This window comes from Schizophyllum commune (genome assembly GCF_000143185.2).
Source record: "Schizophyllum commune H4-8 unplaced genomic scaffold SCHCOscaffold_3, whole genome shotgun sequence".
NCBI lineage: Eukaryota > Fungi > Basidiomycota > Agaricomycetes > Agaricales > Schizophyllaceae > Schizophyllum > Schizophyllum commune.
Genome location: NW_026089540.1, coordinates 2,871,506 through 2,883,862, shown reverse-complemented (window position 1 = coordinate 2,883,862; position 12,357 = coordinate 2,871,506). Strand labels below are relative to the sequence as shown.

The 12,357-nt window shown below is 56.6% G+C and overlaps 6 protein-coding genes across 6 annotated transcripts; 2 read left to right on the top strand and 4 right to left on the bottom strand.

Annotated features, from left to right (window-relative positions):
- Positions 1-570: 570 nt before the first annotated feature.
- Positions 571-1,140, bottom strand: SCHCODRAFT_02616473 (uncharacterized protein). The gene has a single exon (XM_050344758.1). The coding sequence runs from the start codon at positions 1,113-1,115 to the stop codon at positions 762-764; it is 354 nt and encodes a 117-aa protein (XP_050201837.1). The 5' UTR covers positions 1,116-1,140; the 3' UTR covers positions 571-761.
- Positions 1,141-2,140: 1,000 nt separating this feature from the next.
- SCHCODRAFT_02494150 (uncharacterized protein) lies at positions 2,141-3,407 on the top strand (the record flags this gene model as incomplete). Its single annotated transcript, XM_050342997.1, has 5 exons — positions 2,141-2,738; positions 2,791-2,850; positions 2,900-2,971; positions 3,029-3,088; positions 3,139-3,407. The coding sequence occupies 5 exons, from the start codon at positions 2,141-2,143 to the stop codon at positions 3,405-3,407; spliced, it is 1,059 nt and encodes a 352-aa protein (XP_050201836.1).
- Positions 3,408-3,652: 245 nt separating this feature from the next.
- On the top strand, positions 3,653-3,913 carry SCHCODRAFT_02465105 (uncharacterized protein; the record flags this gene model as incomplete). The annotated part of the gene is made up of 1 exon (XM_050342647.1): positions 3,653-3,913. A coding segment is annotated over one exon (261 nt), but the record flags the coding sequence as incomplete, so codon positions are not given.
- Positions 3,914-4,923: 1,010 nt separating this feature from the next.
- SCHCODRAFT_01151496 (uncharacterized protein) lies at positions 4,924-6,695 on the bottom strand (the record flags this gene model as incomplete). Its single annotated transcript, XM_003033979.2, has 2 exons — positions 4,924-6,163; positions 6,247-6,695. The coding sequence occupies 2 exons, from the start codon at positions 6,693-6,695 to the stop codon at positions 4,924-4,926; spliced, it is 1,689 nt and encodes a 562-aa protein (XP_003034025.1).
- Positions 6,696-7,270: 575 nt separating this feature from the next.
- Positions 7,271-9,104, bottom strand: SCHCODRAFT_02494144 (MFS general substrate transporter; the record flags this gene model as incomplete). Its single annotated transcript, XM_050342996.1, is given in 11 exon segments — positions 7,271-7,343; positions 7,406-7,651; positions 7,702-7,748; positions 7,805-7,848; positions 7,897-8,118; positions 8,148-8,152; positions 8,167-8,314; positions 8,365-8,547; positions 8,663-8,726; positions 8,777-8,821; positions 8,874-9,104. 11 exon segments carry the CDS (start codon positions 9,102-9,104, stop codon positions 7,271-7,273), a joined length of 1,308 nt encoding a protein of 435 aa, XP_050201834.1.
- Positions 9,105-9,475: 371 nt separating this feature from the next.
- SCHCODRAFT_02616456 (MFS general substrate transporter) lies at positions 9,476-11,625 on the bottom strand. The gene is made up of 11 exons (XM_050344757.1): positions 11,147-11,625; positions 11,049-11,093; positions 10,944-11,003; positions 10,883-10,895; positions 10,729-10,832; positions 10,597-10,675; positions 10,401-10,544; positions 10,099-10,320; positions 9,983-10,026; positions 9,639-9,931; positions 9,476-9,565 (listed from the first exon to the last, which is right to left on the bottom strand). Exons 1-11 carry the CDS (start codon positions 11,432-11,434, stop codon positions 9,493-9,495), a joined length of 1,365 nt encoding a protein of 454 aa, XP_050201833.1. The 5' UTR covers positions 11,435-11,625; the 3' UTR covers positions 9,476-9,492.
- Positions 11,626-12,357: the final 732 nt, after the last annotated feature.

Genomic DNA, 12,357 nt, shown 5'->3' with positions numbered 1-12,357 from the left:
CTTAGGATTGCGCATGTCAATATACCCGACGTCGTTACTCACGAAATGGCTATCACGCGCATGGGAGAAGCATCTCACTCGCCCTCTCGTCAACAAGTCGCTGACGCCGTCAATCAATTATGTGTTCACGGTAGCGGTGAGTGCGTGCTACATGACGTGTAGCTCACCGCCCGCAACCAGCTGTGGGCGCCTTGCTCGTCGGATGTCGGTTCAGTTCTCTAGCCTGGCTGCCCGCCTCTGGTGGCACCGCCCATGAAGCGTCCGAATTTGGCGGCAGCGGAGACATGGGTAAGGCCACGCTGCGCGCTCGAGGATGGTGTGTACCCAGGCTGTGCCTTTATATCGTTGAACCCCAGGTGCAAGCTTGCGACGGCACGCTATAGCCTTCGTGGCGCGGTGCGGCGGCTATTCCGAGATTCAACTTTAATTGCGGCGCAGATGTCTAGTTGAAGAACACGCGAAGCGCAGACATGAAGTGGCCAACATGCAGCTAGCTCGAGGCGCTTCCGCGAGCTCGAATGAGCCAAGGAGGTCTGGCGTGCATGTGGCTTATACGATTGTCAGGGCTTGTGTTCGCAGAGGTTGCGTCAGGTATGTGTGGACGAAGTATACTGATATATTTTTTCACTGCTACGTAGGACCTCCTTGAGAACGTGCATGCCATGGTCGGCGATCGACGCTACCCCTGGTGTATGACGCAGCGCATACTGGACATCCGTCTCCGTCGCCTCGCACGTCTGTTCCGTCCTCCTCTATTAACTTCACGTTGTGCTCATGACCCGTTCTTTTAGGATATGACCGAGTTCATCGCCGTCCACCCTCCATAGAGTTGGGACTTGACGACACATACATCGTCTCCCCGAGCCTTCGTGAAACCTACTTGATGGTCGACCTTTAGACCGTCGCCTGCCGCCTGATCTTGGTGGCGTCTCGTGACGAGGACTACGACCGCAATCTCCAGCGGGCGCGCGACTGCCTCCTGTAGACCGCGAGTTTTCCCAGGCTGGCGACTTCGTCCTTTGTCTGCGGTCCTCGCTAAGGTCGTGGCCGCGGGTCATCCGGTCACCTCGTGTACGCGGTCCGCGGACCTTCTGATTTGAAAGTCCGTAAGGCATCTATGGGGTCTCTGTTTGGAGACGCTGTAGTATGAAGGTGGCCCGTAGAGCCTGGTGGCGCGGACGAGGCCTTTAGGAGCGGACGGACAGTGCCGAGCGCCTCAAAGCTGCTCGTTGAAGTTGTGGGCGTATTCTCGGCTCGTGTGAGTTCTATCCCCTCTGGTCCGACTATGACTGATAGACGTTTATCCAGCCGAGTCCGTTCAGCTCTATCGCAAGGAAGGACAGGGTAGAGACGTCAAGAAGATTATGCGAGCCGCAGGTGCGATTTGCAGCGGTGCAGTCGTAGGACGGGCAGCTGACCTCTGGATCGGCCTCCACTTCGACCAGGGAGTACCACCGAGCGCAACGAGGCCGGGATCCTTCTCGAACATTCGGCGATGGGCCCGATCTAGGACCACCCATGCAGCTTTTGAAGACCGCGCGTCTGGTTTGGGGTCGATGTCGTGGCAGGTCTGCTTGGGGCCGATGTCGAGATAGAATCAGAGGTTAGGCGCCACATGCCGGCAGCACCGTTCCGGGGCCGGTCCCTCAGTCCGACGTACCCCTACGAGCACGTAGACGGCGAGAGCGGCGGCAGCGATGCCGGCGGATAGATGGTGGACAGAAGACGGAGGACGATTGTGACACGGTAGGCACTCGCGAACTTCATGTCAGGCAGCTCCCCTTTCCCCTTGCTACCGCTTCAAGGCAGCCTCCGAAGCGCATGGCTACATAGTTCGGGCTGTTGAGTTTCGGGTCATGTCACCGCTATGTCGAGCACTCTCCTAGGATTGTTCTCCAGCATGCGTCCTGTCTGTCCGCGATAGCGGGCAGCGAACAGAATTAGCTCTCCCTGCAACCTTCTAGTTGCCATTCGCGTATCTAACAACCTTCCTTCACACTTGCTGTAGATGATGTCGCTAGCGGTCAACTAACGTTCGTACTGTAGTCGGATAGCGTCACACCCTCCCTTCCCCACTGACGAGGGGCGTGTTGAGCCCAGGCATCACGTGTGGATCGGGTGTACATGATGCGGGGCACTGATGTCGGACTCGGAAGCTCGACGTTCGCTATCGCCACGAGCGCCCCCGCCGCCTCGTGCCCGACAAAACGGCTTATACCAAGGCAAGTCCGGCTTGTGGTCAACCTCCAGGAGGTCCTTTTGTGGTCCCCCTCACCATCGCCCGCTCCGCTCCGAGCACGACGCCCCCGACGGCAACGACGACGCCCACGCCACGACGCCTTCTCTACTAACGACCGTGACGCCATTACGCCACTCCGCCCCGCCCCCCACCGTCCGAGCGCACCCGTCCCCGCTTGCACCTTGTCTTCTCGTTCCCTTTCTCGCCATTTTCGCCTCAATATCCTCCGCTTTATCGACCGTCATGGGCATGTTTACACGACATCGGAACGGTCCGAGCGCTGTACCACAGACCCCGAAGATGCCGAGCATCGCGCTCCCTGAGAGCCCCGCCCAGTGGGCGTCGACGACCAGGGCGCGTCGGTCCTCAAGCAATGCAGGACGCCCCGTTATCCCTCCACGGCCTATGCAAGCTCCTCAGATGAGCATGGATGCCACTCGCGCGCAGGCGCCGAGTCGCCAGTCCACGAGGCCGCGGGCACAATCATTGCTTGCAGCAGGTACGCTTCCCTGCACCCCAGTTTTCATCCGAACTCACTCTGGGCTGATGAGTAGTGACTCCCAAGCCCTTGAAGCCCATCTTGAAGAGTTCACGACGAGCGACGATACCAGGTGCGTTATACGTTTGCGGCGTCGCGGACCGGACTGACATCGGAAACAGCATCGTCGACGGCGGGGGGCTGGACCCCTTCTGCAACCACTCCAGTGGAGACGGTGACAACCTCGGGTCGTAGTGCGTGCATCGATGAGGCTTTCGCGCCCGGCGCTTATTCGACCTTCACAGCACCAGACCAGATATACGGCCCGAAAGTGCGGGGGAAGACCTACTATCCGGACGGGAGAGTGGCAGGTGAGTAGCAGTAAAGCGGTGCAGGACAGGGGGAATTGAACGCACTATAGATCACGACGGGAACGTCTACCCTGAATATCCAGGGGATCCTAGGGTCACTACGGCAGACCGTGCGCGATCTGTAGCGGGTCACAGGCCATCTAGGAGCGAAGGGCGTACCGGTGGTCAGGACCGCCGTGCTGTGGAGCAGCGCGACGCGGGTTACACTTCTGATATGCACGACAGCGTATCTCGTCGACCAAGGGGTCCGAACCTCGGTATAGGGAGTTTGTCCATCTACCTCCACCACGAACTAACCACTCCTTCTCAGAGCCGCTGAAAGGCGAGTCCATCTCGTTGAGCTGGCCACTCGTCGAGCGCGAGATCCGCCTGCGGCGGAAGAAGTCGCCCGAAGAGTTGCAGGCCGTGTATTTCGACATCGCCTTCAACCCAGTGTCGAATCCTCGTAACCTGTGCGTGCAGCCCCACGGGACGCGTTCTCGCTCCCACACGATGCCCGACGCCTATCGTCTTCTGCCCGTTTCGACGCACTGCATCGTGACGAAGATGTACATTCGCTGCCCTGTGCGCGGCGTACTGCCGACGACGGAGATCCTCGTCCAGAGACGTGCTGGTGTGCGCGTCATCGACGTGTTTGAGGCGATATACAACGAGTATCATCGTCCGCTTGATGCAGCTGAGGTTGCGCAGGCCGGGGACGCATATCTTGAGACGTGCCGCCCGTGGTTCCTGCAGCGCTGTCGCGAGACGCCGGTGCTCATGGAGCGCGAGCATGGTCTCCGCCGCGTCGACCTGATGCGTAGCCACAGGCTGTTCTATGGGCTCATGCAGGAGAAGGACGGGAATTGGAAGTTGATGCTCGAGTCGATGGCCACGACCACCAACCCGTCGCCGCCCATCCCTGGGCCTGGCGCCCACTATCCAGGCTACCCCGGAGCTTATACGCATCCATCGCAGAGGCCCATGTGGGAGCAGCATCCGATGTATCGCCGGCACTGAGCGCGATACCCCTCTGGAACGTGGTGCCTTCGCCATGTTCTGTATGCAACAATCATTGTCTATGTTTTCCGTCGTTCCATGCATTCCGTCACTCACCACGCATTATCACACTCATAATCGCATCTGCATTGCCTAGTTTTCTTGCCTTCTTGGTCGCTTCGTCCACTCCCCTTCTTGTGTACCGGACCGTTCACGTCCTCGTGGTCGCCCATGTACTCGTCCGCCCTCTTGTTAGCCACTGTCGTCGTCGCTCACCCCCTATAATGTTGTAAACCAGCTGTAGTTCTGTCCTTTGTAACACCATCTTGCGTAATAGTTCATGTTCTTGAGCTCGTCGTACCAAGGCTCGAGGCCTTGCAAACGCTTTGCCATGACTGAGCCGATCGCGAAGAGCATCATCGCTGGCGGAGCCTCGCATTGTATAGCGAGTCACCAAAGGTTCGGTATGCGCGTACGCTTGACGTACGCCAACCGATGGAGGCATGAAGGAAGAAGGAAACGACGTCGCGAACACAGAGAAGGTTGCGACTGAGCTTTACAGCATGCCTCGAGTCAGCGCAGTGCCCGTAGTCAACACAGCACAACATGTATACTCAGTATGACAACGATACCTTGCTTCAGACTTCACCTCGCGTTGAGTCATACAGACTGGGAAGCGTGAATGATCGCCGCATCCAGAGCGATGACAGTGAGCGTCGTCATCGCGCTCGTCGCGGGACACGTATCAGTGAAGATGGCCGGCCAAAGTCGATTGAATTGGGGCATTGATAGAATACTAGCACAATCTATGGCCGAGATGCTCTGGGTTCGTGCTGGGAATTTTGTAATCACTTCGACTACGCATCACTGTCAAGCCCAGAAGAACTGTCGGTATCGCCAGACGAGTCCGTGTTCGTGTCGGATTCTCGTTCCGAGCTGTCCGTATAATCCCAGTTCAAGTCGACAGCATGGTGATGCAGCCAATCATCCCCAACGTTATCTATGCGGAGAATGTTGAGGAATGCCAGGCCGGGACGATGCTGGCGTCGGGACGCGAGCATAGCACGAATATTGTGCAGCTCATGCTGCGGCAGCGCGCTTCCAACGGGCAGGCGATAGTAGATGCGAAGCGAAATGACGCAAGGGAGCAGCGCGTCGGTCGTTGCACGCCCACGCGTTGACGCGCGGATGACTTCGTCTGTTACCAGCGGATCCTTTTTATCGCTGTGATCGTTGGTGAGTTCGACGTGAGCGAGTGAGGGAAAAGACCGTAGGCACGCGATAAGCTGGGTCGGACGCGCGTGAACTTCATTCAGAACGAGTGAAGACAGGTTCGGGCATCCACCTCGTGCGCACATCACAGCGAGGGCATCAAGGACATCTCCATATTGCTGTGCATCGTGCGCAGAGTTGCGCCCGACCAGCGTAAGCATATGGAGGGATGGCGCGGTGATATGACGCAGCAGGAGGGCTGCAGAACCATCGAAGTAGATTTCGTGCAGAACGGGGAAAGCGACCACTGGTTGTACATCTGGGGAGTACCCCAGTATATGGCTGGCGTTGATGACGAATGTACGAAGTGTGCTGCTACCCGAGGCGAGTACGGGAAGGATGGGCGCCAGGCCAGGTAGAGGATCGAATGCCCAGTGGGCGTTCGTCCCGCAACCAATCGTGAGATGCGTGATCGTCCAGGTCCGAGGAAGACTGAGGGGCCCGAAAGACGACATGTAGGTCAAAGACACGTCACAGATTGTAGGCACATGCTTGAAGAACGAGAGAGGTAAGATGCTGTCCCGCAGAAGGTCGGAACCTTTGGGAATCGCAGCATATTCAGCTACCAGCTTGATTTGGCGGAGGAGAGGAAACGACAGGCGCCTCTTGCTGGCGCGGAAGTACGTTCTGGGAAAGTGCTTGATCATCTCGAAGCTCGCCCATCTTTGCGAATGCTTCAGGACTACCCGCCAAACGCCGTCACAGTCACGGTAGGGTTCCGCATCCAGCTCATGAGCATAGTCAGCTCGCGTGACCGTCACATGTAGAGGGGCTTGGGATGAGCGTCGGAGTTCCTCTAATATGGCTCGGCATAGTTGCGCATGTCTGCGCGGGCTGGGGAGCTCAATGTTGATATGTGTCCATATGCTGGGCGTACTGAAGACAACGGCCCTCCATCGGTAGCAGACCTTTGCGCAAGGTGGCGAGCCTCGGTGGCCGGCCTGACTGCTATGCCAGTGCGATGGTAGAGCGTTTGCGAGGATTGTCGACAAGAGTTCGGTCGGAAGACGGCGCCACGGAGACGGCGCCACGGAGCGAGCAGTGCCAGGTTGAAAGATGCTTGCTTGGAAGCTCTGAAGCGGAGGCCTTGTATGTCCGCAAGCATCTCGTCTGATGCCGAGCCCTCTGTCGCCGCCGTCATCTCCCCGATTAATTCGGTCGCCTGCGATTCCAAAGTCTTCAGAACTTGCACCTGCATCTCGAGGGCAGTTGCGTCCTGCTGAGTCGGCTCGTATGTAGAGCGATGTTTTGCAAGATCGGCCGACGCTCCGGCGCTCCGTAGAGAACACTCGAATGCCGTTGTCAACGACTCTACACGCGTACGCGCGTTCACTGACTCGGAAATGACTGTCGACATATAACAGAGCTAGTCCCAAAGTATTAGCAGAGCACTTGATCTACTGCAGAGCTTACGTCGTACCTTTGTCTTTCTGGCTATGACTATTTCTGAGAGGATGCGAAGGAAACAAGTACGAATATTGATATGTAGTGCCTTATTGCTCTTTGTTTGTGCTAGTTTTCGCTCATTTACCGTGACAATAACTCAAATCCTCCCGCCTCCTTCATCATAAGGGTCGTTCAAACCTGGCGGAATTTTGCGAAAAGGAAAAATTCGGCTCTTTTAAACAGAACTTTTGGCGCGGGATTCGGCCTTTTCGAGTGATTTTTCACGAGAAAAGGAAGAATCCGATTATTCTGAACAGAGGTTTGAACACAGAGGAAGGACATGTGGCTGTGTTGAACAGGATTCTCGCCCGTTTTCCCCGCCAAACGGTACCTTTTTCAGGGTTTTCCCTTTGCGCAGAGGAAAAATTCGAAGACACGAAACGAGCTTTGAGGGACCCTATAGATAGCAAGGTAAGATATAACATGACAATTAAGATGCATGAGCGCTGTGGGTAACTCGGAGCCACACTTGAATACTTTCCTTTCTCAATCCATGCGCATCGCCTTCCTAGGCACCATCGCCCACAGCACCATCATGCATCCCATCATCGAAACCAAACTAACAGTAATCGTGTCAGCGGCATGATATACACTCTTGCTACCGCAGCCCCAAAGACTTACAACGGCTGCAAGCTCTTGATCCCCGTGCTCTGTGCGAGTGCGCCGGTTATCAGAGGCAGAACAGCACTCCCCGCCTGTCCGAAGCCTGCAATCCACCCAATGCACGGCGTGATAAGCCATGCAGGAAGGATGCGCGCGGCCTGGTTCATTGCGATTGGGTAGCATGCCCCAAGGATAACGCCAACGAGCGCGACAGCAACACCACCCCCGATGAGGGATGGGACGAGCCACACTACGAGTTCGAGGCTGGAGGGGTTGTGTGAGAGAGCAGTTGACGTGCTTTGGAAGGGACTCACCCAATAGCTAGAAGCGCGTATACGAAGAGAACCGGCCATTCGCCGACCTGTAGTGCATCACTGTCAATCGCGATTGGAACCGACAAAAGTACAGTAAACATACCTTGGCATTGACCCAAAGCAGGGCAAGGCGACCGATCATCAAACCTGCCCGAGTATCTCAGCACGCTTCCTCATACAGTATCATCGACCAACCCGCAAAGAAACCAGATGAAATGTAACCCGAGCTCGGACCGCCGCCACGCTCGTCGATCACATAGGTGACGATCCAACCGCCGATGGTCACTTCGACGCCGACGTAGACGAGAACGAAGACGGCGAGCAGGTGCAGGTTCTTCAAGCGGAAGATCTGCCTGAAGTTGCTCTCGGCGCTGGCGCTCTTCTCAAGCGGGGCTTGACCGATGAGGGCGAGGCATTCTGGGAGGGGAAATGAGTACGTGAGTGACTAAATCTTCGCGGGAAAACAGATCGTCCCGAGTCCTGAAACGATAGATTGCAACTTGTATGACGAGGCTGGAAAACATCAGTCCCAAAGACGCCAAGTAGTGGAAGGACCAGTGATGCATCTGCGAGAACTGCGTCGAGACCAGCGGAGCAGTGAGCGCGCCGAGACCTGCAATAGGGATCGTCACGGAGATACATCAATGGGCGAAAATATCTTACCGTACGCAGCGTGCAGCATTCCCATCTTGGCCTCTGGTTTCTCTGTCAAGGATGCGACGTAGCCATTTGACTGAGCATCTTGTATGGCCATCCCGATACCGTTAATCGCATAGCTGACGCACAGGACTAGGAACGGCGGTGCGGGCGAGTTGATAGAGCATGCGATGATCTGGATGATGGGTCCTGTAGACCATCGTCAGTCTGCAGCGCACACCTCAAGCACAAGAGGCTTTCCGAGCGCCATAAGCTGGAGCGAAGGTGAGCACCGAAATTTACCTGTATGAAGTTGAATGAACACGAACCTCTCCATAGCCAAGCCGATCCGATAAGGGTATATTGATGAGCGCGCCTGACAAGAAGCCCTGGTAATCGCCTCAAAAGACTGATCTGGGATTTTAACTGACATCCCCACCACACACGCGCAGACGAACAACAAGGACACGACCGCGTAGTTGACCTGGTTTAGACCTTCAATGTCGGGAGAGCAGGCATCGAAGACAAGCACCTACCCCGTAAACCTGATGTATCCGCGGCAGCAGCGGTCCAGTCGTTCCGTCATTCCACCCCGCCAGCATCGAGGCGTAGCAAGCAGCGGGGAACTGAAGGTGACCCGCACGGATCTGTTCGCGGGTACGCGAGGGAGGCGCGGAAGGCTCAGTGGAATGCGGGCCAACTTCGAGTTCGCGCGGGCCGCCTTCTTGCGACAAGCCATGTGTCGAGCGTGCTGTGGGATGCGTCATTGCCTCAAGTTTCATCGTGCTCGGCATAATTGCAGAGCAGAGACAGGATGCGGGTGGAAGACGGGGATGAGAAGCCACAGCAGGTTATATACGAAACCTCCAACTTACCTAGTGCTTTACTAAGAACGAACCAGCACACCGGTTTTGGAAGGCGTCATCCACCCGATACTTCGCATCTCCATCGCGTGGCCTCCAACCATGAACACAAAGTGTCATAAGCGCCTGCGCAGGTTAGGTTGAGGCGGAACGATGCTCTTGTTGAAATCAGTATATAAAGTCTACCTAGAAACGATAAGCTCGGCTGCGCAAGCTCATGGTCTGTTAACCACTTACTTGATAAGTGTAAGCCTCTGGCCTACCAGAAGGAATCCCCCGTGTATTCATCTTCCTAGTCCATATGCGTCGCCTTCCTCGGCACCATCGCCCATAAAACCATCATGAAGCCCATCATCGACACCAGGCTACAGAGTCGCGTCAGTTTCTCTTCCCTGCACGATCAACCCTCCCGAGTCCACGATAAGACTCGCTACTCACAACGGCTGCAAGCTCCCAATCCCTGTACTCTGCGCCAGCGCACCCGTTATAAACGGCAGCACCGCGCTCCCCGCCTGCCCGAAGCCCGCAATCCAGCCGATGCTCGGCGTCAGAAGCCACGCAGGCAGGATGCGCGCGGCCTGGTTCATGGCAATGGGGTAGAAGGGTCCAAGGAGGAGGCCGACGAGGGAGACGGCGACGCCGCCGCCAATGAGAGAGGGGACTAGCCAGACGACGAGTTCGAGGCCGATGGCGAGGAGCGCGTATATGAAGAGCGCGAGCCATTCGCCGATCTGAGGTAGGGACATTAGCAGGGCGATTGAGTTCCTCACTCGCACAATCACCTTTGCATTCACCCACAGCAGCACCAACCGGCCCAGCATCAGACCTATCTAACCGTCAGCACTCCTCCCTCGCACTTTGCTCCGCTCGTGCGCGCATACAACCCAGTCCAACTCACCCGCAAAGAACCCCGACGAGATATACCCCGAATCCGGGCCACCCCCGCGCTCGTCGATCACGTACGACACAATCCAGCCGCCGATGGTGACCTCCACGCCGACGTACACCAGGATGAAGACGGCGAGGATGTGCATGTTCTTGAGCCGGAAGATCTGCTTGAAATTGCTTTCAGTGCTGGAGCCCTTCTCTTGGACGGGCAGGCCGATGCGGAGGAGGCATTCTATGAGGGAAATTGGCGTTAGTAGGGAAGGAGGAAGGTGAAGAAGGTCTATGCGCGTCAGAAGATGCAGCAATACGTACCATCATGCGTCCTAAAGCGGAAGACTGCAATTTGGATGATAACGCTGGAAAGTCCGACGCCCATGGATGTAAGGTAGTGGAAGGACCAGTGCTTCTTTTGTGAAAATTGCGTCGAGACGAGCGGAGCGGCGAGTGCACCGAGGCCTGGATGGAAGTCAGCGCGATGGGAATGACTTCCGAGGAGGGGATGAAGTACCATACGCTGCGTGTAGGAAGCCCATCTTGGCCTCCGAGTTGTCCTTCAGCGATGCTACGTAGCCGTTGGCTTGCGCATCCTAAGGGTCAATGATGAGGTGCGCATATGCGGTAATCTGTGCGCAGCACGCACCTGGATAGCCATGCCGACTCCGTTGATGGCATAGGCTACGCAGAGGACGGGGAAGGGAGGAGCGGGGGAGTCGATCGCGTATGCTATGGTTTGAAGGGCGGAGCCTTGCAATAATCTTCAATACGAGGTTCATGCTCGTGAGGATATGACTTGCCGAGCGCCATGAGCTAGCGACAGGTCATTCGCGAGTTCGAGGGGCGCAATGGGTCACACACCTTGCCAAAGCCAAGCCGCTCCGACAAGGGGACGTTGATGAGGGCGCCCGATATGAAGCCCTGCGCTCATTAGTGAGATCCTACAAGACGTTGACAGCTACTCACTATGCACGCGCACACGAACAGCAAGGACACAACGGCATAGTTGACCTAGTCGATCGTCAGCACGCTCAAGCATCTTCAGCCACCGAACCGCGACGTACATGGTACACCTGCTGAATCCGAGGGAGCAGGGGACCCGTCGTCCCGTCGTTCCATCCCGCGAGAACCATAGACCAGCAGGCAGCGAAGAATTGAAGGTGATCTGTCATGACCATCTTGCGTGTTCGTTCAGCGGGCGGCGTTCCTTGGCCGCCTTCGACGGTGCTCGACGCGCCGGTCGCTGGTCCAACCTCCGTGTCCCCTCCCTCAACAGAGCCCTTCGTAGATCCGGTATAGTTCTGGCGCGCCGTAGGGCGCGTCATTTGCTCGAGTTCCATCGCGTTCGACATGGCTAGATCGACTGCAGCTTGCGAGGGAAGGATGAAGTTGGCCGTATTGCTATCTGCGATGGCCCCGTCCGAGGATCCTTTAAGTATAGTTTGTGGGAGAACCAAGCAAGCAGGGATTCACAGCATGCGTCAAGGAAGGCGTCGCAGCGAGAGCGTGAGGGTCATGAACGAGGGGCATCGGGGAAATGTCGGTACGAATATGGCGGGGTCGCCGCGGGGAAGTCAGCGCTTAGCGTGCGAATTTAGCCCGTACGTCTCGATCACAGCGTGCAGGCGCTGGTCTGCACGTCAGCGCTGTCCCCGACGATGTCAACGCGCCTATCTCCCGGTGCGTGGTCGGTCGCAGCCTCTCGAAATTTCAACCCCATGGTATCTCTAGTAGCTGCCCCTGACCCTCAAGAGTCTGCCCTCCAGTCCTATGCAAGCGTAAGTACATCGACGACTTTTTCTGAATAGTCCCGACAAACATCTTCCCTCGGCCTTCCATGATCTGACTCTGTTTGCGTGACCGTGCATCGTGTACTGTGGGTCCAATCAGAGGTTTGTGATGTCATATCAAACAAGGACTACCTAATCGGGAATTCCCCTTGTCCCCAACGCTCGTGATGCTGGTCGGCAAACAAATTCTGAAAACCTGCCATTTTCTTCTGCACAGAAGGTCGCAGTCTCGCTAGCGCCCCGAATAAACAACTTAGGCTTAGCCCTGTCTACAAACCGGTGTGCCCTCCGCCGACCTTTCTGCGAGCGCCCGTCTTCGTGTCTCATCGCCAGCGCCGCTGCTTTACACCCTCGAGCGGCTTGTCGCTTACGGCAAAACAGACACGACCTCGGAAACAAGCGTATATGAGTGGGCTCCTGACCCTTCGTGTCAATCAGCTGTGTCCGTATACGGGTTTGGCACGCAGATTTCCTTGTTCCGTGCG